This window comes from Pezoporus wallicus, unplaced genomic scaffold, assembly GCF_028554395.1.
Source record: "Pezoporus wallicus isolate ANWC-B61680 ecotype Strahan unplaced genomic scaffold, APGP_CSIRO_Pwel_v1 contig_3952, whole genome shotgun sequence".
NCBI classification, from domain to species: domain Eukaryota; kingdom Metazoa; phylum Chordata; class Aves; order Psittaciformes; family Psittacidae; genus Pezoporus; species Pezoporus wallicus.
Window position 1 is genome coordinate 3,521,429 of NW_026635034.1, and position 27,446 is coordinate 3,548,874.

Here is a 27,446-nt window from a genome sequence, read left to right on the forward strand (position 1 = left end):
AGAATGAATTTAAACTGCATATCAGAGGGTCACTTTAGCATGGAAAAAAATCACTGATTTCCTATCAGCATCCATATTGGCTGTTCTTTGTGGTAGACTGAAAGGCTGCCTGTGGAGAGTGGGGCTGAGCTCTGATGTCTTTCTGCCAGTACCCCAAAAAGGTTTGTGCCAGTAGCATAAGTTAGGAGAGCCCTGTGGCGTTCTATTACCTTCTCATTGCCAGGCCAGACATCCACTTTTGGCAGTGCTGGGCCCAAGTCTTCCCATTCCAGCAGCTCTTTGGTATCAGTGATGAGCAGTCTGCACACAATGATGGGGCTTGGCATTATTTTTCCAAATGTTGCAGCAGTAGGCGATATATCTTGTATTGCATGTGCCAGCACTGTGTGATAACCTTAAAGCTCTTTCCAAGTGGAACTGTTCCTTGGTGCTTTACTGATAGGTAAAATGACAGACTTGTAAAAGGCAGGAAGGGAACCTGCAGCTCCTCACGTTCTCCTCTTTATTCACAAAAGGGGTCTTGGCCTAGTTATGCCTTTAAATTACTTGAGCAACAGTTTATAGCAGAGCAGGCTATTCTAATGGAGCCTTAGAGCTGGAACAAACTGAAGGAAAGGAGGCGTATTTGCAGAGGATGGTTGATAGACTTTCTTGTCCTTGATGTTGCGACAGCTTTTGACTTTATTTTTTAAGGCTTCCTTAATTCCTGTGGTGGTGGTGGTGAGATGCTCTTCTTCACATAAGAATAAAATGTGAAAATCCCAAGCAACATTGGAAGCTCAAAACAGAACAATGCGGTGGGGATATATTCTACATTGGCCTGCTGTTGCCTACAAGATCCATTTTGAGTCTCAATACCTTGTTTTTCTCTGTTTAAATTATTGTTGTTTGTTTTTTTTGTACAACTCCTGAACTTGTTGGCCAAGAGAGACTCTGCAGTTGATGGAAGTTAGCATGAAAGATAAGAAATTGGAGGTTAAATAATTTTCATTGTCAGTTTATGGAACAGATCTGCTACTGATAGGAATGCATCTAAACATCAAATGGGCTTGACCGGGAGGATCAGAGAAGGGACAGATGGAATAGCCAGATGCCACAGGTGAAACAAACTATGAAACATACAATAGTTTGGATGTATGTTAAATACTAAGTAATTCCTTTTAACTTTGTCATGTCTTCTAATGGAATTATCTTTGACTTATATCATCTAAATGAGAGGGTGACCAGAGGGTGTATTCGAAAGTATTCTAACATGGAACATCTAGGACGTAACTTCACTACTGAGGAAGACATGAGTCTGTGGTTTTGGATGTAAAGCACCATTCTGTTAATTCATCTTTAGTATCTGTGAACCATTCAATGAAGTGTTCCTTTTGTACAGCAACCAGTACTGTATACTACATAAGACACAAGAATCCTCCTCACACCCAACATCCTAAACTTTATTCATTGGAGAATGACTCACAATTGAAATTGTGAGGGCTTTATGTGTCCCCTAAAGTGCTTTTGCTTTGAAATTCAGCAATTCTTTGGCTCTTTGAAGACTTAATGCTTAGCAGGTCACCTAATCACCTCTCCCTGTCTGATGGCGTAAAACCTTGCTCTGTGATTTCTTCCAAGCGAGTCCTGTTCAGCTGGCTGAGCTGGGGAAGTGCTAGACTGAGCCCATGCTAAGCAATTTCAACCCATTTCAACACCCGCAAGATTTGTGTTCTACTAATGTTTATATGCAATTCCAGTCGCTGCCTTTCTGCTAGACGGCAGCTGGGGGCTGCTGGCAGGCCAGCTGCAGCCTGCCACAGCCACTGCTGGAGTGCCTGCATGTATAAAAATGATAAAACATCCAGCCCTACACTTACCTAATTGCAGCTGGGATTTTGCAGCTGTGGAGTCACACCATGAGAAATACATTCAGTGCTGTAATTCAGTAAGCAGGCTTTTCAGGCCAGGAAATTTGCCTTGTGAGCTGGAGAGAAATGAGCTCTATAGACCTAATTCTTCCCTTTTTTTCTTTTCCTGGTTGCAATCCCTTTTTGCTCTCTGCCGCTGGTAATTTTCAGTGTTTAGGAATAGAGATAAGCGTCCTTCATGGCATCAACCTTGGACGACCAGTAAGTAATTGCTTTTCTGGTTGTGAACAGCTTAAAAATAAATAACTGATAAAAACGGAGAATATTTTTCTCTCTTTGAATCATTATTTTTACCATGTGACCTCAGACAAGTCATGAAATTGTTTTGTAGTTACTTTACCCATCTATACTGTGATGGCAGTAATACCTTAAAGAAGCTCTTTGGGTTTAGTTCAATATTATAATTGCTTTAAACATCTGAGTGTATGAAAAAGGTGGTCCTATTGAAATGGCAATTTCACATTAAAAGTCCATTAGTCATACTCTGAGGGAGAATGATTAATTAAGAAGAAATGAATCCATTGATCTTTATTTTGAACATCTTAAAATGGCAACAAGTGTGACTGGTTTGGTGCACTTGTTTTTTGCCTAACTCACTGGCAATTTTGGGGATCAAATTTGCCATTTGGCCAGAAAATCAGAACAAAAACTTTATCAGCTTTCTGGAAAATGCTTCTTCAGGGAGCGTGGTTGTAAATATTGTTAGATGGCGACAAAATTTCAACTGTTTAACAGCACTGTATAGCATGATTCATTAGACATTGTTATTGGAATGACACTGGTCAAGAAGGGTAGAAGAATGGTTGAAGTTTTAGCTAGATCTTATGCTGTAGGCAGCAAGTGACTTCACTTGCTTATAAATATTCCAAAAAGGTAAGAGACACCATCAAGCTGAGAAAGCACTAATTTACCATAATACAAACCATTGCAACTGAGGTATGTTGCCAGTACATATCAGGAAGACAACTTGGATTCTAAGGTCTTTCCTCCGACTGCCCTTGTTTATACCTCAGTCTTTTCACAGTCTTGGCCCAATAAAATAATTGGACCTTGATCTAAAATTATTGGCAACCTTTATTCCAGCTGATCAGAATGGCCTGCTTGAATTTGCACATTGATTTTTGTAAGGGATATTTCTCTGAGCTTACCTATATTGACTAAATGTTAGCAACTGAGTCTTTGATCTCTCTCGGGTTTGTGAGTGGTAGGATAGCTCAAAGAACAAGTAGTCCTGAAGAAATTAAAAAAGACACTCTTGTGTATCATCAGAACTGTTCTGGAGACTTCTTAGGCCTCCTGCCTTTTGTGAGGCTTCTTAGCAAGCACCATGTGTGTTTCAAATCCATCTTGGAATAGAGAAACATGTTATTCCTCTCTATCATTCTACAGAGGGAGACACTGTAAGTACAACTCTAAAAACAATGTTTTGAAGCTGCATCTAGGTTTTTCTCAGCAGTGAATGTTGTTTTCTTCAGAAAACAGTTTTGCAAACCTCTTGGCTCCAAGTTGGAGCTTAGCATTTTTTCTCCTTTCATGAAGAGGCATATGTCGAATTGCCTTGTATGATGGGCTTTGCAGTACATCGGTGCTGTCATTCACCTGTTGAGTCTGAATGTATGTTAACAGTTAAAATGTGTTCAGCTTTTTTTATATAGATATGCAAAATCTTTTCTCATGAAGAGGTCAGAAATAGTTTTCTATTTAGACAGAGAAAAACTGTAGCCTTCAGTTGGGGATTTCTGTAAAAAAAGACAACATGGTTCCTGTTTGTGGTTGGTATCTGAGTGTGCCGAGTTAGATCAGCCATAGATATAAATTGCTTTCAGTGGACTGTGTCAGTTTTTGCCCATGGGCCTTCTAAGTAGAAGAGCTATAGCTGTAAATTACCCTTCTATATGTCTTAAGATAAGTGATCAAGAGGTTATATTAGAGCTTTCTTCTCCATGTCTAAATAAGGGATTCTGTCAGCCTGGCACTTTGTCATCTACTTTCATACGAAATATTTCAACTTTTGATCAGAGCCTGATGTCCTTAACTCACTGAAAAAGGACGGCACCACTTATCTGAAAGATGTTTAAACATTCTGTTGCTAAGATGGGATGCTGAGCATTGATTTTCTTCATGGGTGTCTTTACGCTTACTCATCAATCCATAATATTCACAATTCATTCACCTTTAAGAGATTATTCTTCTATTATATTAACAACAAGTGTGTGGATGGTGTGCAAGGAAGAGCTAAGGGAAAAAAGCCCCAAACGTTTATGTGAAGCCCTGCTTCTTCTATTGTGGAATATTGCTGATACCTTCTGATGCTTTAAGCTTCCCTATTCAATTTAAGAACAGAGTTAAAAATGAACAGCAAGGACCATAAATTATTTGCCCCAATCCAACCCTTTATTTTTTTTTTTTAGGAAGCTAGTTAAGAATTTCCTGACTTTGGAAGATGTTGAGTGCTTGCAACTCTATTGAACTTCAATAGGCAGTGATGAGTAGCTCTATATTTTGAAAAATCAGGTCATTTATTTCCGTATTCACGTAACTTCGCTTTACAAATCTGTTTCAAGAGGGAATTTTTTGATCGTACTAGTCCCCAATTAAAAATTGTCAATTGCTATGCAAAAAGAGCTTAGATTTTTTGCTCACACAAGTATATATGAACCACTTTCATACATTTGTTCCCATCTAGTGCCCTAGTTTTTCTTTACTAAAAACTTCCAACAAGACTCCTACTGCTAATGTGTGCAGAGTGCTATCTATCGCAAGTCTTTCAACTCCCCTGAGATTATGATAGCACCTCTTAGGAATCTTGAATCTCTCTATGCCCCCTGATTTTTCGGTGCCAGCTTTATTTGCACTCAGACGAGCTCTCTTACGCCTTTGCCCAAGTCTTGCTAGGGTTTGTGAGCTTTATGGAGACTTTGTTTTTCAGTTCTACAGTAACTCTTTTTGTTGCTGTTTGTCATATGTGTATATATTTAAATTTTTTTGAATGGTTTGCAGAGCTCTGCACGCCCATCAGGTTTCTCTAGTGGATACTTGATTTTAATAAGTGTGCATTGAATGCTTCGTTTAACTTTACTATTGTGAAGCGCTCAGAGACGCTGTGCTCGGATGAGCAGTTACGTAAGTGCAATTTGTTTGAGTTCTTTAGGCTCAGAATTAGCATTCAGTTGAAGTTTGAAGGCTCATAGTGCATGTGCATGGGGGAAAGTAAACAAATAAGAGAGCTGAGAGCATCTACAGACAACACCGAATGGCTTTCCTTCTCCATGAATTCTTGCCCTACTCACTGTCAGATCAGTAGCCCAAATGAGCTTCTAGCACTGCTGGAGGGACTGTTGCCTCATCTCTGAGGTACACTTGAAGAATTAGCTTCATACTAGCAGAGGACTGATTTGGTTTGCTGAGAATAGCAGGGTGCAGAACTGCTATCTCTTTGCTTCTCCCCTCACTTTATCATTATTAAATAATTATTGTTTGTCAGGCCTGTGCTGGTGAACAGAGGCTTTATTGGTAAAACTTTGTTGTCTACAGGCTGGATGTGGCCTTGGTAGTAGTTGCCAGGTTTCATATAGGGGCAATTAAAATTCATCATTTGTGTGGCAGTTCTAAGACACAGTTTCTTTGGGCTGGGCACTGGAAGAATTCAGTCTTTCTTTTCTTCTTTGCATGAGGCTCTTACAGAAAGGATGTATTAGGAGAGATGGTATGTGTGTTTGTGAGCGGGAGGGTCCACAAAATTTCAAGTGCTGTTTTGGGTTTTTTTTATTTCTTTTAGTAACTGGAATGACTTATCAAGCTATCTGCTATGCATCCCTTACTAGCTGTTGCATGAAGTGATCTCCATTTACTGGTAGTGATGGTATTTCTAACTCATTGCTCAAGTCTTCCAAAGCTTGAAGGGTCTCCAAGAATACATGAAGGAATCATGCAAAGCGTTAGCCAGAAGTTCACAACACTAGAGAGAAGAATTACATATGGGTAGAATATCTATGAGGAAGATGCAGGAATATATATCTGGTTAAGCAGAAAGTAACCACATCCCTTCTAAGTCAGATGGAATATATAACAAGCAAATAAGAGAAAGTGATGTTATTGGGTGTTTGTAGGGGTTTGTTTTTTAGTTTGGTGGTTGGTGTGCTGTTTTGTGTGGGTTTTGGGTTTTGTTGTTTCTGTTTTGACTTGGAAACTGTTTTGTAAATGGGTCTGATCCATAAATATTGGTCATGTCCGCAGAAGACAACATTTATTGTGAAGAAAGCAAAGAGTGTTTTATAGGAACTCTTGATTCCTCAGTGGAATTCACAGGCAAAATTAGAAATCCCATGCCAGAAGGGAGAAATATAACAAGCTTGGATTCATCTTTATCATTGCTGAGTAACCTATGAGGAAATTATTGCAGAAAGATTATATTTGCCATGCAAGTAGCCTGTGAAGTTAGCAGAGCTCAAGTACTGTAATGCTATAGCCCACTATAGTGGGCTTTTCCAGTGATGTTGTAGATATTAGCAGTAATATCTTCATAATCATATTGGGTTTACAACAAGGATGGAGAAAAGGTGTGTGGGGAAAGAGGAAACCCTTCTAGCATGTGCAACTAACACTATCTAGTGTTACTTTCCTTAGCTGGCCCCTGCGTGCCCTGCTAAGGAAAGGAGTTGGCAAGCTCTGTGCTTGGTTTTGTGTTATTTTGTAAGCTACCACTCAGCTGTTTCAGTTAATGCTGCTTTGTCAGAACTGTAATTTACTAATGGAGGAAGTATAGTGTGTCTTCGTGTGAGTCAACCCATGGCCAATTCCACTATAAATCACATCACAGCCTCATGCACAGTGAGGTAACTGTTTGTGCTTCTGAGCTGTGCTGAGCAACTTGGTCACAAAATAACCTACCATGTGCCAATTCCTTTTAGAGAAGAAAAACAGCGTCTCTTTTGAGCAATGGGAATTAATACTGAAGAATAAATCTGAGAGTGCTCAACATTACAGGGGGACATCAACTCTGCCTAATCTAGACCAAACATGTTTTACATTTCATTTTTCTTTAGGGTTATTATTAACCTCTCTTCACAAAACAACAGCACAAGTTTGGCAAAACAACCTTCCGGCCTCCTACTGCTGAAAATATGTTCCTCCTAGATGAAAATATGTGTGCTTAGAAGCATCTTATTTTGGAATACCACCACCTCATTGTCATGTAGGTGTGACTTGCAGACACTTATCCCTGCTGCGTGTTTCTTATTGAGGAAGATGGCTGCGTTGATGGAGAATGGACCTCAGTCTGGGAGGAGTGACTTCAGTCTTCCTCACCTTCATTTCTATCTTCTTCTTGGTCTCTTTCCCTCTTTTCTCCTTTTCTCTATCATTGTTGCCAGCTGGTAGGTCACTGTCCTGCTTTACTGTTAGGTGTAGCTTGCTAAAACACATCTGACTTCCATGTAAAGCCTTGCAGACCATAACTTAGAAAGGGACTCCAGGTTTCCAAGCAGAGTTGTCTTCTGGGATAGGGGGACAATGCCCTAGTCCACAAATCCTGGACATTAGAAACAGGACAAAACCTTACAGTTGATGTGAACTTTAAGGTCCCTTCCAACCCAAACCATTCTGTTGGACAGCGTTAGGCCAGGATGATCTGGTGATAGCCCAGGAAGGAACTGTATCTTGCAGCATGTTCCTTGCACAGGGCTTATCTCATTGTTAAAAAGCAAGTACAGGGGTTCTTTGCTATTTACTGGCGGTAGTGTTGTATTAGTCTAATTATTCTGTAATTTATTAATAAAGTATTTGGAGGAATCTGAACTTTCTGATTTGCATCAACTGCTCTGAGAGTTTTTCCTTCCATTCTAGTTACTTCTTCAGTTCCAAAGGAGTGGAGGACACCAAGAATGAGTACTACCTCCTGGACTATTTGGGTATAGTAGGGACTTCAGGAGAAGCTAATGGATGTCTGAAGTTACCACTGCAAAATCCTTTTGTCTTTTTCTTGGCTTCCATATGCCCCTCTGCTTGTGACTCTTGCTCTTAATCTTTGACGCCACACTTCGCCTTTCTGCGTTATTTATTTTAGTTTAAGTTATAGAACAATAATCTGCAAATTGCAATTCTTAGTGCTCATTTATATGCAGAGATTGCACTGATTAACTAACAGATTTTTAAATCAACTCAGTTAATTCGATGCAACCCATATGTGAGCAATTAGCTTAACTCAGTTAAGAATCTTCTTCAGCTATATGGATACAAGCCATATTCAAAATAAGAAAGTGAGAATACAGGAATTGGAAACAGGCTAAAGGACAGTAATTTTAAAGTTTTAGTTAATTTGATATGCTTTCATCAGATCTCACATTCTATTCCTTGTTTTTCACTGATTTAATGCTTTGCTGCAGGAGTGGTTTCACTTCTCAATATCCCTGCTTGCAAAATTAGGATTTGCTGACATTGCTTGTGGGAGGATGTAAGTGGGGCTGTTTGGGAAAATGTGTTTTTCCCCCTATGGAAAGCTTATGCTTTTCTATGAATAATGGTTAGTCAAACTGGAGCCAAATCTTCTCATTTAAAAACAGTATTTCCATTTGGAAGTGTCATCTTAATGCCATTTGGGAGTTGTTTGGCTGTCCTGGCTCCCCCAGCCAAACTACAACTCCCATGTTGCATCATAATTCTTCATCTTACTGAGTTGCTGTCATGAAGTCTCATGATGTTGCATTAGGGGACATGTGGACCAGCCAAAGAGACCCTCTGACAGAGAGGAATAGGTGCTGAAGGAACCTCAAAGACATGTTTTCTAGCACATGCTGAAACATCTCTCTTAAACAGCTCTGATGTTTCGGATGATGCAATTTGGAGTTTTGACTGAAAAATCAGTTTTGAGAGGAATAAGGTGTTTGATTGGTGAGGAAAAGTAAGCATTTCCTGTAGAAAGTAGATAGTTGTTATAAGAAACTTCTTGAGCTGAAAATTGACTTTGACATCCAAAACCAGTGACTAAAAATGCCAGTTTAAGGCTTTTCTTTATCAATTATACATAAAGTATTTGAAGACCCTGAGACTCTTGAGATGACCTCATCTGATGGACAATGTCAAGAGACTGAAAACCCGGGTTTTTATTTGCTCAATGATTTTTTATTTGCTCCTTTGTAAAATAGTACAGAGCATTACTGCTCGTGTTTTTCATATAAAGGACAGTGGAAAGTGTGGGCAAATGCAGATGAATGAATTATCTGGTATTTAATATTAACTTTTGTTACAGCTAGAAGAAATAGAATCCTTATGGCCATCCTTTGGTGTGGAACTGCGAGGGAGGTTAGCTTATCAGTGACAATGCTGTCAGCTCACCTTTCCAATAGACCATGTGAACTTCTTGTCTAATTTGATTACAACATTGACAGCATTAGCTGGGGTGAAGCAGATCTCACTTTGCGTCCCTGAACTTGTTTGTGACCAAATGTGATTTAATGAAACGTGTCCACAGAGAGAAAAGGCACCTTTATGACAGAGGGAGCTGAGCAAGGTTAGAGGCACAGTTACATGCACCAAACAGGAAAAGCACAGACTGCATCGTTTATCTTTGGAAGCAGGGATTGCCAGTTGTGACAAAATCAGTCAGATGCAGCAAGTGAACAACTGAAGGCTCATTACTCTAATTAGTATCAGTGCTCAGCTGTAGGGAGGCAAGAAGAAGCTGGCAGAGTGATGCTTTAGGATAGTGTTTACCTGAGAGGAAGCATTATGCATCATGGATTTATTAGTCAGTGCTGGGAGGGAAGAGGTGCACAACGGCCATGGTCCAAAATGAGACGAATCTGTCTATTGGCATCCAGACAGCACAAGTGTCCTTCAAGAGACAAGTTTGGCATTGTGTGTATGTAAGGTGCAATTAAAAAAAACAGAGAAGAAAGCAGTAAAAACATTTCCTTTTAAAGGCCTAGAGATAAATTAGGCAGTAAGAGTTCACAGTGGAACTGAAGGATCTCTATTGCTTGGTGGCTTATGGGGATCTCTTAGGGTTAGTTGACTTCCTTGCCTTGGTTTTCACCATGCAGTCAAACAGTGCATGCCTGCCTTGGCGCTCTAATGCTGACTGTGGCCTTTACTCGTGATGAAAGCAGGTGTGATAGTAAGATGCGGTGCAAATGAGGCTTAAGGGCAATCAGCATTGCAGTCAGTCTTAAGTGGGGAGGGGAGTGTAAATATAGTTTAGAAATGAAATGCACACTTGAAGAAAGAGAGATGGAACAGGGATTGTGGCTTCTGAATTCCCAGCTGCTTTTTGTTCTGTTGAGCTTGAGCTTGGTTCTATATAGGCATTTTAGATTCATGGTGCTTGCAGTCAGAAGGAAAGTAAATGATCAGAAATGAATTATTAGCTGCAGTAAAGCTGATGGGAGTTGCTTCATTCATCACTGTCTGTATGTATGCCTTGCAACTATTCACCTGCAAACAATGGAAAATATAATAACTTCACACCCTGAACAAGGAAGAGCATCACCTTCTTCACCCCTTGGAGTAAGCAGGTGAAGGGATCACCTCACTGCAGGGAAACCCTGGGGCTTGCCAAGATGCAAAACAAGAAGTCCCAGAGGAAGCTTTAAGTAGCTCACTTTCATGGTGGGAAAGATATTCCACCATGAAATGAATGGTGCAGCCCAGACCATAGTAGCACAATTACCCTGTCCTCTGATCCCTTATCTTTGATTCCAGCTGTAGAGTGCTGTAGTGCAAGTCTGTGTATATGTACGCTAGAAAATTAAAGCAATGAAGAGCTCTACAAAGAGGTCCTCAGCACTTTGTACTTTCTCTTCTGCTGTTAAGCACAGGAATTTCAGAGGAGGGAAGAGCAGGTAGGTGTCATCCTGACGCTTCTGGAAAGCACCCAAACATTTAAAATTGAAAGTGTTTTACATCTCTGTTGTGTGTTGACCCTGACTGGATGCCAAGTGCCCATCAACGCCCCTCTATCACTCCCCCTTCTCAGCTGGACAGGGGAGTGCAATGCAATCTATGATGCAGTGCCTGGGTGGCACAGGATGAGCATCTCTGTGGAATGGGCACGTGATGAATATAGCCATTAGAGTTTCAACACACTAGCTTGAACAAAACCAGAGTCAAAGACAGAAAATAGTGGTTATATTTCTGGCACCTTGCTTTAAATTATAAGGGAGCAACTAGAGCTGCTGCTTCCTCTTATCACTGAGTTTTGCTCTCTGAAAAGATTGAAAAGTAAGAGAAATGAAGAATTATCCCCCACCTCCAGTTTGCTCTGAGCTTTCTGAATGGCAAAACCGAAACACCTTAATGCAAATATTCCTGCTTCTATCCTAAGCACAAGCAATTCATAAAGTCCAGCGTGCTGTGTCTGGTTGAGGCTGTCCCATGCTGCTCAGTGGCGTCCTGATGTTTACTTGTGCCTACTTCTTTTTATATAGCTACACTTACCCTATGCTAGTACTGCTGTCTGCTTTTAAGATGCACAGTGAATGGCGATGCTGCTCTCTACATATCAAACACAATGCATCCCTTTAGATTTTTATAGTTCCCTGTGCCCCAGGTGCTGTTATTATCAGTCCTGACATCATTCATTCAATATGACAGGCCTTGTCTATCCATTTACATGAAATGGACAGGAGACTTGAATCATTTTATCTTCTAAGCACAGCAACATCTTTTCTTTTAAAAAAGTGAATTTTCTCTCTCTCCATTTCTTGTTTTCTTCCTTGTCTAATATCTTGGGCATTACATTTATCCCCCAATCTCTTTACCCTGCACCTCCTGTTCCCTTTTGTTTGTTTTTCCTGTGTCTCTACCTATTTTTCTTCTCCCACCCCTCCCATTTTTATGCCTGTTCAGGGCACTGATCTAGGCTTATTGCAACCAACTAAAAGGTTCCATTGACCTTACCAAGCCTTTGGTTGGGACCAGATGCCACCTCTCCATCCATATACGTGCCTTGTGCAGAATTCAGTGCAGTTTACTGCCATAGCTGAGGTTACCTTGCCCTCAAACAAAGGAGGCTTAGGAGGAACGCAACAAAGAAAACACATCTTTAGTAGAAAGGCTTTGAGGTACAAGATTAAAAGCGAGGTCTTAAAAGTGCCAGGAGATTTAAAATACAATTCTCTCTTAAACCGAACAAGTCTGTTCTTTATCTACTTAACCTCTTCTTTATTAACTCCCTGTGAGGTGTCCCTGCACTCAGACTGAGAGTCTGATGCTTCAGTTAGAAGTTCAGTTACCTCCTATGGGTTCAGGAGGGAAATCTCAACCTGAATTTTCTGTCTGTGGTGTATCAACTTCAGATGCCAGGGATCTAGTTTTCACAGAGTAGTTCTCCTACATGGCTACCTGCATTTATACATCTTTAGAGCTGAGGATTGCATAGCTATAGCAATATTCTTGGTGGATTATAATGATGATATTTAAAGCTAACACTCACTGACAAATTCACCTCTGGATGAATTTACTCTGCTTGGAACCAGTCACATGAGTTACCTTCTCCAGGAACTGGATGGCTTGAATGCTTTGTTTTTATTCATCTTACTGGACCATGTGACGTTGTTGTACATCGGAAGGACAGACTGCCCAAGTACTTTTATCTTTGGGCAATAGTAAGTGCTGAACACCTTGCCCTGTATCATTGTGTTAGTGTTTTCTAGCCACATCTTAGAAAAGCTTAGTTAGTAGGGATCAGGGGAGCAATTCTTCCACTAGCTCTATAGCTTCTCCAGAATCATTTTACAGATACCTGTGAAAGTACTACTAGCGTCTGACTGGAGAGGGACAAATGTGTTTGTTTTTTCTCCTTTCGCTGTGTTCCACTTGGTAGCCGTGAACTGCCCCAGAAACTGCCATTACCATTACCCCTGGTACACATCAAGAAATGTCCTGTTTGTATAAAGACAGAAGAAGAGTCAGGGCTATAACAAAAGCATCAGTCTTGTGCACAAGAGAAATGCAGTTTGTTTTGAATACATCTGGGTTGAAGATATGTACCAAATAGCAGAATTACAGGTAATCTACATGGAGATGCAGGGCTTTCTTGTTTGAATTCTTTTTGGAAAATGTTTTCCTAATTTACTTGGAGCTGCTACTCGTCCTATCCAAGGTGACAGGTAGTCTTGCTAGTGCTGCAAAGGAGAAAGGACACATAAAGCATTTAAAGCAAATATAATAGCTTGGAAATGTGTTGTAAGAAATGCCTTTGATTTGAACAGTGAATTTCATTAAATCCTGCCAAACATTCAAAGCCAGTTTCAGCTTCCCAGTCCCTTTATTTGCTATCAGCACTTGAAATCAACTTGGTTGCAGAAGCATAATGGACAAAACCATTATCTGTGAATGCCATCACTGTTAGGAATGAGAGGAGAAAGGAAGGGATAAGGGGAACAGGGCTGGCAGGGAGCTGGTATCTATAAAAGTAAACAGACTTTAACAGTGTGATGGAAGGAGGGAGCAGGATAGGAAAAATCAGCCTCTCATAGTTTAATTAAAGCTCTGCACCTCCTTAAGAGCTGTGGATACAAGCTGCCAGGCTGAGAGCTAATATTTAAAGGTTGTTTAACTGAGCAGAGATGTTAATCGTTGAAGGGACAAAGCTGAACTTTGTCTCCCAGCTCTTGTCTGCATGCAGAGATGTTACCTTCCTTCCCTTCAGTACATAAGAGCGTTCAAATTATGGTTTTAGAGTTGGATTGCAGTTACTAAACTAATACTAAGGAACCAGCAGCATCTGTGGACTGCAGGAGAGGGGACTGGCTTGTCATTGGGTCACCTCTAAGAAAAGTCACAATTTCTACCAGAGCAGCAGAGTTGGTAAATTGCATTATGGACAATGAAACCTGTCTGAAGAGCTGTGAGCAAGGGAGATGTTGGTGTGCTGTGTGAACGTATGCTGTATACAGCTGTATGCTGTATTTGCACGTATGAATAATGCGTTGCAGTCCATGGGCAACACCGTCTACTTGGCTTTAATGTGTGTTAATAGACTTGATTGGGAGTTTTTCTCACATGCTTTTCTAACAGATCTTACAGATGAATTTCTAAATGCAGCCCGATGACTCTTTATGTGGAGTTGTACCTATTGAAAGGCAAACCGTGTAAGCACACAAGGTCTTGGCAGAAATACAGCTGCTAATCTCAGTTGAGCCCTTGTGGTCCTGAAAATCAGGAGAGGTGAGCCTAAAGGTAGCTTTATCTGAAGAGCCTTTAAGAAATGTAACAGAAGTCTTGTTTTCATGTAGAATTTTTGGCAGAAGCATCACAACAGTATTTGCTGTCTTCCCATGTGTTAGCTGTTGCTAATGTGTTCTGATTTGCTGAACGAGTAATATGGGAGCTATGGATTATGAGGAAAGAAGGGAATTCAGGTAACAGTGAAACTAGAGTAAAGTTGGAATGGATCTTGTGATGTTGCTAGAAACCCCAAGATGGCATTAGAGACCTTGCTTTTCATATATTAAAAATGTATGAAATATTCTTAGTGACTATTTCTGTCTTCTGTTCTTAACTGGTTCTCCATTGTTTTTGCTTTTTTTTAAAGCATTCCTGCTTTACAACACTCTTTCTTCAAGCATCACTTGCAAGGCATTGATAACGCCAGTGATGCTACACGTGATACGCCCTAGCTGCAGCGTGAGGCTCTGCAATACAACAACAGACCACATCCCCAGGACTACATTTGTGCTTTATTTTGTTCTAGGAAGCTGGAACAGCAAAGCTGGATGCAACTCCGTAGCTAGGAATTCATCCAACATTTAGGATTATTTTATAAGGTTTCTTTAGAAGCACAAGCAGGGCGAAGTTTGCATTGCCACCAGGAGCATTCTAGTGTTGAACTGAATGGTATGGAGATGATGAGGACCTACCACAGTATCTCATATGCTGGAGGGTTGATTTCTGAATTCTGTCAGTGCACTGTTGTTGTGAATGAAATTGCAAATCCTTTGAGGAGCATGAGGAGGCTCTGTTCTACACATAGTCACTAACAAGGGAGATTAGTTAGATTATGTAAAATTGCACAGTGATGTACTGCTCCATACAGCCAAGTATCCTGCGCAATCTTCCACTAATCACTGAGTCAGTAACAGAAGATGTTCAAGGCAACTAAGGGAGATGTTTTCTCAGTGCAAATCTGGGATCCTTATTTAGCTTTTTATTCAGCCTTTGCAGTGAAGCTAGGTAATTGTTCTACATAATGATGTAGCATGCATCAAGATCTTCCTGATGTGCTTTAGATAGTGGCATTTCTTGTGAGTCGAGAAGCTTAAATAAGATATCCAGCTCATCTCATTTAAGTGCATTCATATTTCAGACCGGTCGAAGAGATTCAAGTGCCTGTCTTCAATTAGAATGAGTAGGAGTTGTATGTACTTGTTTGCTGTGGAGGTTTTGAGAAGCTTGTGCTCTACGTGAGCTGGGCGAATTTCATAGCACGGAATTTAGAACATTTCAGAACTCTTAGTTTCTGAGTAGTCTTTTGATTTGTACATACTTGGGTAAAGGAAAAACTGCATTTATTTTCAGGACTGCAACCTTGGTAGGAAAGGAAATGATAAAATCCGTATACTATAAGAACTTTAGAAATATGATACAGGCTGTTGATTCATTCCAGCCCAATGTTCAAACCCCTTTATATCTGTGTTCTAACTGGCATTCCCTGACCTTGCACCAGGGCTTTGCAGAATCAGCAACTTCTTGGAATCAGCTGTTGTTTTGCTAGTTTGTGATGTGTTGCTTTCTGATTTCAGCCACCGTTGTTCGTTGAGTGGGGATGATCTGAACAGGCAGTGGTTGACACCCAATTCCCAGCTCCATCCAACAATTTATCATGCCAAAGGTCTTCTTTATTACCTACGCAGCATTGGCCGGGCTCCTCTGGTGAGTCTCTTCCAGGATTTTCTATGAGTTACTGTATATGGATTACTCACTGTAGTTGTGTGAACAGTCTTGTTTTAGAGCTAGATTGATTTCGAAAGTATTATGTGCTGTTATACTTTCATTTTACAGTAGTGTTTTGAAAGTCTTGGATACTTATTACTTACTGAATCTTCTAACCAGCATCTCCAAATCTCAGAATCTCTGTGCACCTGAAATATAAACGAGAAAATGAGTTTCTTAAAGCTCTTTAATATCCTCAACGTACTTCATTTAAGCAAAGTATTATGAAGAGGTTATTGTTATCTTCATGGCAGTGATAGGACAAATTCTGCAAAGACTTAGTTTGACTGGACTGTGAAAAATCCCATGTTGGAACAACCTGTGAAATGACAAAAAAAAAAAAAAACAGGAAGCAGCTCTCAAAATGTCTGAACTTCCCTGCTGCTTTGGTAATGGGAAGAAAACATCTGATTCTGGGGGTACCAGAAATTCATAAGAGATAGGTCTTGTCTCAAACCTTCAACTGGGATAGCACCGGGATCCATCCCAGTCGCTCAGTCTTGCTGTCCAGGAGAATAGAAGTGTAATTCTGAGATCTTAAGGGAAAAAACACAGGAAGCTTCAAATGTTAACAAGCAGATGTGGATGCCCAGACTTCCAGGTTGGCTGATGGTAGCTACAGTCAGGCAGGAAACGTCCAAAGGCACCAAATTCCCTCTGAGTTTGATAAGAAAAAGCCCTAGGCAAGGTGAAAATGTCTGTGAGCTCCTTTAAGTGAATTCTTAGGGGAATGCTGCTTTTGGTCGGTACAACAGCTCTGAAATTCAACCCTGCACGCTGAGGAATATTGTGGAAACTTATCTCAGTGGTGAGTTTATTCAACAGTCTTTTCCTTTGATTCAGAGCAATGTAGGACCAGTTTCATTTTACCTTTCTATTTACTCTCTGGTCTTTTTTTAATACACAACCATCATTGTCGTATCCAGGTGTGTAAGGCTTGACCATTCAGTGCAAGTTTTCATCGTTGCTGAATGAAGGGAGACTATTGATCCTATTGTCTCCCTCACTCACAAGCTGCATGTCAGACTTGGTAAACTGATTTTTCTTCACTTTTGAAGAGCACATTGATTTTAGTTATACATGCTCCAAAATGCCTTTTCCCTCCTGCAGAAGAAAGCTGTGTTTCTTGCTGGCTTTTTAAAATTTTGTTTGGGGGGAAGAGTTTGAAGAGTTGTTTTGTTGTTTTTTTTTTTTTACCTCCAACATCCCATGGAACCCAAGTTCACCGATAGCGAAGTGATCTCTGTGAAGTGATTTAGTTTCACTTATCCTAGGGGTACACAAGCAGTTTCGTCAAAGCAAAGAAAACCTGCTTGAAAGGAGAAAAGGGAAGAACTTTAAAGGTAACAGCCTTTCAAACCAAAGCCATACTAATTGCTAGGTTTGACAGACAACACCTTACTAAGTGCTTTTTGTTTTCTTGTTGGCTCTGGGAACCCCAGTAAGACGAGGAAGTGGGTGCACTGTGACACTGTGCATCTCTGCAACATGGGATCTCCTTTCAGCTGTGGGAATGTTGGAGACCTTTTCTCTGGGAGCACCCAGATCTGATGGGGAAAGGAAAGTTGCTCTCTCCTTGAGCGTTTGTGGTGAGAAATTGCTATGGTTTAGAAATTACAGCTGACAACGCACTTGCAGCATGCAACAGGGAACCTGCATCTTGTGCAAAGGCTGAGCTGCAGGGCAGAGCAGAATGCCTCAGAAGGGGGCAGAAAGAACTTCCTAGGGACCAGGAAGCACTGAGCAGAGTTTGCTGCCTTTCAAAGGCATTATATCAAGCTTGGAAACAAGCATCTGCCTGCAAGGATGTAGCTTATTGCAAGGGGAAAAAGCCTGGGCATGTCAGGCTCAAAATTCTGAGATTCAAAGCCCTGTCACAATGTTATTAAGGAAAAAGAAAAAAAAAAAAGAGACTTTACACCAAAAACAAAAAAGGAATTTCAAAATGTTCTGGTTTGCAGCAGATTTTCTGGCTTCCTGTTTTCTATTTTGCTTTTCCTTTATTTGAAAAGGTGTCTGGTTCTGTGACTCATGAGGAGAGTTGTTTTTGAGTTAGAAAACAGTCCTTACCTTTAGGATGATCAGTGCTGGCAAATCACTTTAAATAGATAAAGATTTGCATGTGCATCTTGAGTCATATCCTAACAAGCATAAGCCTTGGGAGTTTGGCTTGTGTGTATCAGTGTTCCAGCCATGGAAGAACAGGCTGGAGAACAAGGACTGTAGGTCCCACGTTTGCTTAGTGTTTGCCCAGACATGTCCCAGGAAGAGTTCTGTACTGGGTGCTCAAACTACAAAATACAGATTCATGAATGGTGGGACATAAGCTACCCTGTAGTGTGAAAATAAGGCAGAAGAGTTCATTATGAAGAATAATTGAGTGTAAACACTCAAAGTGACTGCAGTATCTCACAAACATTATTAAAATATAGCTCCATGAAAACTGAAAACAGAATGAAAGAATTTTCAGCAGCACTGATGCTTCCTCTTGTGGAAGCTGGGGGCAATCAGTGAAAGATCCCATGGCCTGGAACAGCAGCCACGTTACAGAACCTGGCTTTGATGATCCTTTACCAATAAAAGAAGTCTCATTCCAGACCTGTCACTGAAGACTCATCTGCAGATGGTTTCTTGAAGTGCAGAATTATAGACCTGCCACCCATGAGGCAGCTCTGCTAGCTGGCTATCTGATCATCCCTGTGTGGTTTCTGATGCTTAAAGTAATATTTTGGGCAGATAACATATTCTGTCTTTTGTGTGTTGGTAATTCTGTAAATTGGCAGGTAATTGATACCCAATTGAGCTGGCTTCTCTGCCTTGAAATGAGACGAGAGCTATAAAATCCTCTTTGATATTCATAGGAATAAATTCTAGGTGGTGCTTGTGGTTAACCTAAGCTATGACTGTCTATTGCTGATGGCTTAGATGAAATACCAGCTGGAAAAATGTCTGTCATTAGGAGAGCTAGTAAATGCAGCTCTTTGGAAGGAGATATTACAGGGTAATTACACATGGTTCAGAGTTACTTCCAGTATGCAGGCCTGCGTAAGCCCTGCAAAATGTGTACACAGCCTGAGGGAGCTGAATCTCTGGGTCTGTGCACTGCTGGCTATTTTCCTTTGGAAACGATGCTGGTTGTAGGTTGCAGCTCTCAGACTGCCCTCTTTGTCCTTCCCTTTCTGCCTTTGTTGTGTCCAAGGGTATAAGTAAAGCAGGAGCAGTTGTTGCTGGGTAAGTTGCTGCTCACATGCTTGAGGTGTGGAAAGTGTGTGCTGCAGAGATAGGGATGTGTGGACCCAGAGCCCTGCAGAGAGCTGGAGGTGAGTGGTGGTGCAGGAAGGAAAGTTGATGCATCAGAACCCAAACGAAGGAGCAGTGTATAAGCTGTGAGATATGTGTAATTGTCCTCCTAATTAGAAGCAGTTTTTTATGCACATGTGACTTAACTTCTAGAGTATGCCAACCTACTGGTTGTCAGAGGATCTGAAAGTATGTACGTGTTCAATTCCTAGATAATTAAACTCCCTGACTTGCTGCAGCTAAACTTAGTTACTGTATAGCTGGTAGATAAACATACTAGGGTAAATCTTGCCCTAACAGTTGGTGGAAGAAGATTATCTATTCCATCTGTTTCTTCCCTGTTATATATGTATTTATGTATGAATGTCTATATATGGGTGGGAGTGTTGAGCTGCTGGAGGGTAGGAAGGCTCTGCAGGGGGGTCTGGATAGTCTGGATCCATGGCTATGGCCAATGGTATGAGGTTCAACAAGTCAAAGCGCCGAGTCCTGCATTTGGGCCACAATAACCCCATGCAACACTACAGGCTTGGGGAAGAATGGCTGAAAAGCTGCTCAAAGAAAATGAACCTGGGGGTATTGGTCAATAGCAGCTGAACATAAGCCAGCTTGTCCCCAGGCTGCCAAGAAGGCCAACAGCATCCTGGCTTGTATCAGGCACAGTGTGGCCAGCAGGACCAGGACAGAGATTGTCCCCCTGTACTGAGCACTGGTGAGGCTGCATCTTGAATCTTGTGTTCAGTTCTGGGTCCCTCACTACAAGAAAGATATTGAGGTGCCAGAGTGTGTCCAAAGAAGAGCAATGGAGAGTTTGGAGCACAAGTCCAATGAGTTGCTGCTGAAGGAATGTGGTTGTTTAGCATTGAAGGGAGATTAGAGTGAGGTAGGGGTTAGTCTTTTCTCCTAAGTAACAAGTGATAGAACAAGAGGAAACTGCCTCAAGTTACACCGGGATAGGTTTAGGTTGGGTATAAGGAAAAGTTTTCTTCACCGAAAGGGTTGTCAAGCACTGGAACAGGCTGTCCAGGGAAGTGGTGGAGTCACTACCCTGGAGGTATTTAAAACACATGTAGATGTAGGGCTTAGGAATATGGTTTAGTGGTGGACTTGACAGTTCTGGGTTGGAGTTGATAATCGTAGAGATCTTTTCCAACTGAAACAATTCTACAATTCCATTTTCTTTTAAGCAACATTTCTCCCCCATCTCTCTCTATATTGATCCGTAATTCTTCCCTACTTTCCTATACCAATTTTTTATCTCTGACATAAGCCCTGGAAAACAGTTTTGATTAAATCTTGAAGTTCCTTTCTACTCAGTGGTGAATACTGGTTTTAAATGAACCAATTCCTTCTCTTTAGAAATTCCTGTGTTTTCATTGACAGATTTCTGAATATTCCCGGTAAAGACATGGAGAATATATGTAACAGCAGCGTGTACATCGACTTCACACCTCAGAGGGCACTGAGATTGATTATTCTTTCAGACTTGGGTCAATATGTACGTCTTGGGTCATTAAATTGTGATTTTCATTTCTATGGCAGTCGATATCTATCTATAAAGGCAATCAAAACTTCCGCTAAAACTGAGAATGTACCTTGCATCTAGTTTATATAGCAGTTGACATGAGAGAGATGGATTAGATAGACAGATAGATTAGCGTGGAATGAGATTATTTGCTGTGAAGATAGGTCATGTTCTGTGCTCAGCTTACAGGAATTCATGTGAAGATCTGACAGCATTGTGCATTACAATTGTGCAGTTATATTTTCCTGAAAATTATGTAGCACAGGTTTTGAATTTCAAGGCGACAAAGTGATGATTGTTTGATTGGGAAAGCACAGATTTCAAATCTCGTGAGGATAAAGCTAGAGTTTAGAAGTAGAAAGTGCTTGACAAATTATTCTGTTGTTGTAGCATAACTTACCATGAACCCTTAGGTTCCCGAGTTGCCATGGATTCTTGCACAGGTGTCATGTTTACTTCTGCTACAGACAGAAATGCACTAGTCTTGACTTCAGATCCCTGTGATCATGACAGATTGAATAAATAAAACAAGATACAACTGACTAACAGAGTTTGACACAGGTTATAGGCATGGCCCAGAGTCTAAGCTACTATGAAGAGACATGAGAAAACACATTAACACCCCCATAGTCTTATAGTGTTTATTATGAAGAACCAGGAAGCTTTCTCTTTTTCAGTGCTCAAGATTTTTCTTCTTTCTCTCCCTAGGTATTTTGTGACTACCATGGGCACTCACAGAGAAAGAACGTGTTTCTTTATGGCTGCAGCATCAAGGAGACCTTGTGGCAAGCAGGCTGCACAGTTGACACAGCTGTGATCACAGAAGATGTTGGCTATAGGGTAGGTCCATTTTGTTCCTCTATGCAATTACTGGCTTGTATGTGCATCTGCACAGCTAGTTAAGATAAGGCCAGATCACAGATTTTGGAGATGGGTGCAAACTTCCCTTACTCCAGAGGAATAATGGTCCAGTGAGAGTTTCAAATCATGTATAATATCTTCATATACCAGATATTGTCAAGAATATTGTTTATGCGTACACTCTTATTCCCTCAACCCACAATAATAAAATAAGTAGGAAGTACGTAATGGTGACTGATGACAATGTGCCGCTGTCCTACTCAGCTGAATTTCTTCACCACAAAATGTTCCTGATCCCACTGAAAACGCCAGATAATTCAGTGGGTGTCAAACAGATCTAACATAGTGATCTCCACAGCAAGTGCTTGGTGTTACATCTAGGGAATGTTTTCTGGAATTAGAAAGAACAAAAGATAATCTGATTTATTTCTACTTCATGTGAATGTACCACTTATCAAACAGTTTTCTGGATTTCCTGCCCCTCTCTTTTAGTTCCTGTTTAGATTATATTTTTGTCTTAACTGACAAATTTATTGAGAAACGAAGAATCTTATAAGCTCTAATTATAAGACTATATACTTCATGAAACAGTAATCGTGGTCTTAAACTGATTATAGAGCTATAGCTTGATTCACCCTGAAAGAGGCTGAGAAGTCTTTTTCAGTTTATGTATGTACAATTTTTGCTATCTCAGCACAAACACTAATTTGGGCTTGCAATACTAATCCTCCCATAAGGATGCCACGTCTTCTGTCTTCATCTTACAGTGTTGTACACTGAACACTGAAACTTTACTGTCAAATGTGCTCCAGCGTTCATCGCAAGGGGTCCCTGTGGCAAACACTGTTTCACAAAGAAAGCAGGTAGGGTACCTACAGTCAGGATGTCTTTTGCTGTATTTGTGTTCAGGGGCTTGAAAAGGCTGAGGATGGTTTGCTGTTACACAAACAGAATTCAAATGGTGCTCTCGGCATCTGGAGCCTGTCTTGAATCTCCAATGAAGACAAGCTCCAGGGCTTCCAAGAATATTCTGTAGTAGCCCATGAGGAAGGTCTTGTGGTTCATATCCTCTTTTGCACAGAACAGGAGATGGGTGCCTGCTGCTGTTCCTGCCTGTGGGTCACCCTCTTCATTTTTAGGCTGGGGAAAATGAATATATAGAAGAACACATCTGCAGCTTCAAACCCCTGTCTCAGACCTATTTCTTTGCAGTGTCTGCACAAGTTCCTCCCCTGCCTCCTGTAGGTAGTTGGGGATTAATGTGGCCTCCATGACTGATTTTTCTGCCCAGTAACAGGAACCAAATACTTCAAGAAAATGTTGTTTTTTGGAACAGCATTTGCCTCATAGGTCATAGACTCAGCTGTAGCCCTTGGCAATATACAGGAATAAGAGTCTTCATTACCTTCTAATATTTGGTGGTCTTGAGTGACTTGAACAGCACCCGCATCTCAGAGCTCAGCTTAAAGATTTGTCCTTTTGATAGCCATTCCAAACTCCTTTGAGAGCAATCTCTGCAGGGACATCAGTGAAGAAATATAATTCCATTCTCTCTTAATGAGATTGGAGGTTTATGGACAGAGTCCTGTGTGAGGGGAGTAGCTTCCTTTGCTGTGGTACATGCTAAATCCATCCATGTGTGAGAAATAGAACTCAGTCACACTGCTGCATATTATCATAAAAGCATCCTTTAAAAGGGTGTGTTTTCACTCTTTCGAAATATTCCATTGAAAGGTAATTAATGAGAAGTATAAGTAGAGAAGAAAGAAGCATTAGTGTGAAATCCAGTGAACGCTAGTAAAATGAAAAGAGTATTAAATTCAGATTTGCTAATGCTCCTAAATGAGTCCTGCATCCAGAGACATTACTGTTACCTGCCAACGTTTTTATTTAATTAAATGTAGGAGATTGATTATGCATATGATTTCAGTTGTTTTGAAAAGCTAAACTGGATTAGGGGTCTGATTATTGTATTTGATAGTATATATTGACAAAAAAATCTGAGTATTGGTTCAGATAAGGGCAGAATGAAAACAATCTGAACCTTCACATACAGTTTAACTGGATCTCATGGCTGTACTGAGGCTTATAAATGCCTGGGTTGTATGCCTGTGCTGCATTTCTTTTAATTCCTGTTCAACCCAAATCCAGGAAAACATGGAAGCATACTATTTTGTGATCACCAATGCAGCAAGTAGCGCATTGAAGGCAATCCAGAAGTGTTAGATGTTTCCTCTAATGCAAGCAGTCAATCTTAAAGATCCTTCTGTTTGGCATGCCCACAGGAAAAGGGGTGCCATAGCTCTTAGTAGCACTCTGGAGGTCTTGACTTAAGAGTGAGGCTTGTTGTGGTCTCGAACTGAAAATGAAATCTCTTGCTTTGTTCCAGTTTTTCCACCTCATTTTTTCAGCTGAAAATGGACCTTCTAGGTCTTCAGGTCTCCACCTTCCGCAGCTGGTAAAGTCCACAGACAGCTGCAGCCATAGTATACTGAAAACCCAAATTTACTTTTTTTTGTTATGGAGATGTGTACAGTTCAGCTGTTTGCAAGAGATGCTGCAAAATAGTTTAGGCCAAAGATTTATCATTCACCTTGAACGTGTTTTAGGAAATACATTATTCTTCCACTGAAACCAAATATTCCCTTACATGAATGTAGTGTATGTGCTATGAAGAGAACAGAACTACACTTGCTCAGAATCAGTCAGTGAAACTGATTGTTATTGGAAAGTTAAATTAGCTGGTTGGCTTTCAGCACCTAAAGTGAATGAAGTTCTAGGGTAAATGCCATTAGCAATAAGCAGGGACTCTTTCTGTATGATTCCATTCTGTTCAGATGTTTAAGAAAGCCGTCGTTAAATAATGAATGTACTTATTTTACTTGCTCTTCTTTGGATGGATCAAATGGTCTTTTGGCATATGTTGTGCTTAGTATGCCAGCACTAAAATTTACACACACACACATACACATGCACCTAAGGGTCTAGTTTCTACATAGAGCACACATAGTGTTGATGTATCTTGTGTCTGATTTTATAGAGTGTAAATGTAACACTTTTAGTGCTGTGTAATGACTAAGTGTTGGTCTGCACTGGTGGAAATATTTGATACTGCAGTGTATCAGGAATTTTATAGACTTTGTTGTTGGGAAATATGATTTCTAGAATAAGAAAACCACTCAGCGTTAAGATGTAATTTTAACTGGGTTTTCATAATTACTTTTTGGTGTGATTTTTCTCAATTAAGTGTATAAAATATATTGCTTGGACTCGGATGAGAATATTTTTGTTTGTTTCATGGTGGAAGTTAGTTAAATGTTGACCTCTACTTTTGTATAATTATGTGCAACCTTCTGTGAGAATGTGCATTTCTTTTCTCTGCTTTGTGCTACCTTCAGACAAAACTCCTCCCACTGCTGAATCCCATGTCAAATTGGCGATGCACGATGGGAGAAGATATAGGATAGCTAGAGAGGGAAGAATGGGAGTATCAGGTACTGAACTCTGACTGCAGACCTCTGCAGCACAACAGGAAGGTGTAAGTTAATGTCAAAGAAGCTTGAAAAGGAAACTGACTTCAGCAGTCTCAAACTGTTGGGTGTGAAGATGTTTGATTTAGAATGCAATACAGCAAGTGTACTGGGTATTTTGCATTTTAGTCTTTGGAATGAAACAGATGTTAGAATGAGAGAATTTCACATGGGATGGATGTAATGCACTGGTTGGAGCTCTCAGTAACAGTGTCTATAGATAGATTTGATTAAATACACATGAAAAACCACAGGTCTCTGTATATATCTTTATGATCTAAATGCATGCACATCTGCTCAGTGCATTCTGATATTTTCTCATAGACTCTTCCTAAAATCCTGGATAAAGTGGCCCCCGCGTTTGTGATGAACAGCTGCAGCTTCCTGGTGGAGAAGTCCCGGGAATCAACAGCTCGGGTGGTGGTATGGAAGGAAATGGGTGTGTTAAGGAGCTACACCATGGAGAGCACCTACTGCGGCTGCAGCCATGGTCTCTACAAAGTGAGTCAATCTTTCAAAGAACTCTGTGCCACCACCCTGCTAATGCACATCTCATGAGCACGTAGCCATTGTCTTCATGCTTAGTGTTGTCTGTTCTCTTCACACCCATGTAGCCATGAGTGAAAATCTCCTTCGTGAGATTTTTCAATGATCCTTCTTACTTCCATGTGAGAAAAGTAGAGTCCTTGCTCTGAAGTTTCATTCAGCACTGAAATAAAAAGAAACTCTAGTCTGAAGCCAAAAGCTTATGGAAGGAGTGTTTTTGAGATGATACAGGGCACTTATCCTTTGTAAGGGTATTTATAGTGTTGGCAGGTTGTACGGACGCCTTTGAGCCGAAGTCTAACGTAAGTAACTTGAATGCTATTGGCACCAAGCTGTTTGGTACAGGCTATCTACCTGAGCATTCACCTGGCTAAATTTAAGATCCTGAACAGGGAATCCTGCATTTAGATTTGTCTGTTACTGACAGCCAAAAGTAGCTGATCTAAGGCTAGTTTTGACAGCAGTCCATGAGCTCAAGGTATGTGACTGTCATCGAGAAAGACCCGAATTCCACATCTAATGAGGTTCCAGTCTTGGTAGGAAGGGCAGTACACATACCGAATGCATCTGAGACATCAGTCTGAGATCTCCTGGCACTTTTTAAGTACACAGGATGAACTCTGATAATTTTATTTGCATGATCATAATTCTCTGTTCACATAAATGGTGAATTCTTTCTCTTGTTCCTTTGCCAAACCTGTTGCTTTTTCATTGAAAGGCTTCCATATTCCACCTCATTGCTCCCACTAGGGAGCAATCCTTATCTATACAGCACTATTAAGCAGTTAAGGATCCTGAAAAACCCTTAAGGAAAGAGCCATTATTACAAATAACAATTAATTAATAAGACATTCAAATAATTACCTTTGGAAGCTCTATACTAATCCTTTTACTTCTCAGTAGAAGGCAGCCAGGAAGTACTGGGCTGATGTTTTAACCATGCTCTTCTGTACACACATCAATTCCAAGATGGGAAAGGTAGAAGAAATAAAACTGCAGACAGTTTAAAGAAAGAGAATATAATTGCCTTGGGCATTACATCTAACACTCCTGCTCCTGAGAAGTGCTAATGGTTTTTTAATAGGCACCACAGGTCAAGATAGCAGTTTTGAATCTTTTTTAGACAGTGGGGGAAAATCTACCTTGACTAACGTCAATGACAAAACTCCTAGTGATCTCCATAGAGGAGGTTTAGCTGATTTTCTAAATAACCTCAGTAAGACCTAAACCCAGTGACACACCAGATTGTATCAGTATCTAATGATTCGTTCTTCGGCATCTGTGAGGTCTTTAACCCAAATCTGCTTAATTTGTGCCATCAGATGCTTGAAATAGAAGGAAGAGAACACTAAATCCCACATTCAGATGCTGCATTTAAGCACTGTGCCATCCATAGGGGCCCTGTATTATGAAGTAGAGGTATGAAAAATAAGCAGAAAGACCTCATGCAGGTGGTTCAGGGTTCTTCTTTTGAAGAAATCCTTTAAAATGTGTGAAATTTTCTACATTGTTTCTTGCCCTTTTTTTCATCACTGATCACAACTACAGAGAGCCACTGAGGACAAGAGAAAGTCGTCATGAGGGCTTATGATTGGTGAGAGGATCCAGTGTTCTCATGGCCCGTGACGAAGAGCGTATAAATAGTAAAGCAGCTCTGAAGTCTCCATTCTAAACACCCTGAAAAGCTGTGTCCCAGATGGATCTCTGGGTTATTTTTATGAGGTCACTTTATATTTTACTTTGCTTAGGATTATCATGCATTGCAAAGATGGAAGATGCATAAATATGCCCATGGAGGGGCATTTGTTCAGCATTTTTTCATTATAAAGTTAATACACTTCTTGC

At 40.5% G+C, this 27,446-nt stretch overlaps 1 protein-coding gene across 2 annotated transcripts in view; it reads left to right on the forward strand.

Moving 5' to 3' along the window:
• AGBL1 (AGBL carboxypeptidase 1) overlaps positions 1–27,446 on the forward strand; it is a 284,698-nt gene that overhangs the window by 135,840 nt on the left and 121,412 nt on the right. For both annotated transcript variants that reach the window (XM_057422024.1, XM_057421936.1), the window contains exons 19-21: positions 15,650–15,779; positions 21,373–21,504; positions 25,380–25,556. In XM_057422024.1, coding sequence (XP_057278007.1) covers positions 15,650–15,779; positions 21,373–21,504; positions 25,380–25,556 — 439 coding nt within the window. The remainder of the gene's footprint in view (positions 1–15,649; positions 15,780–21,372; positions 21,505–25,379; positions 25,557–27,446) is intronic.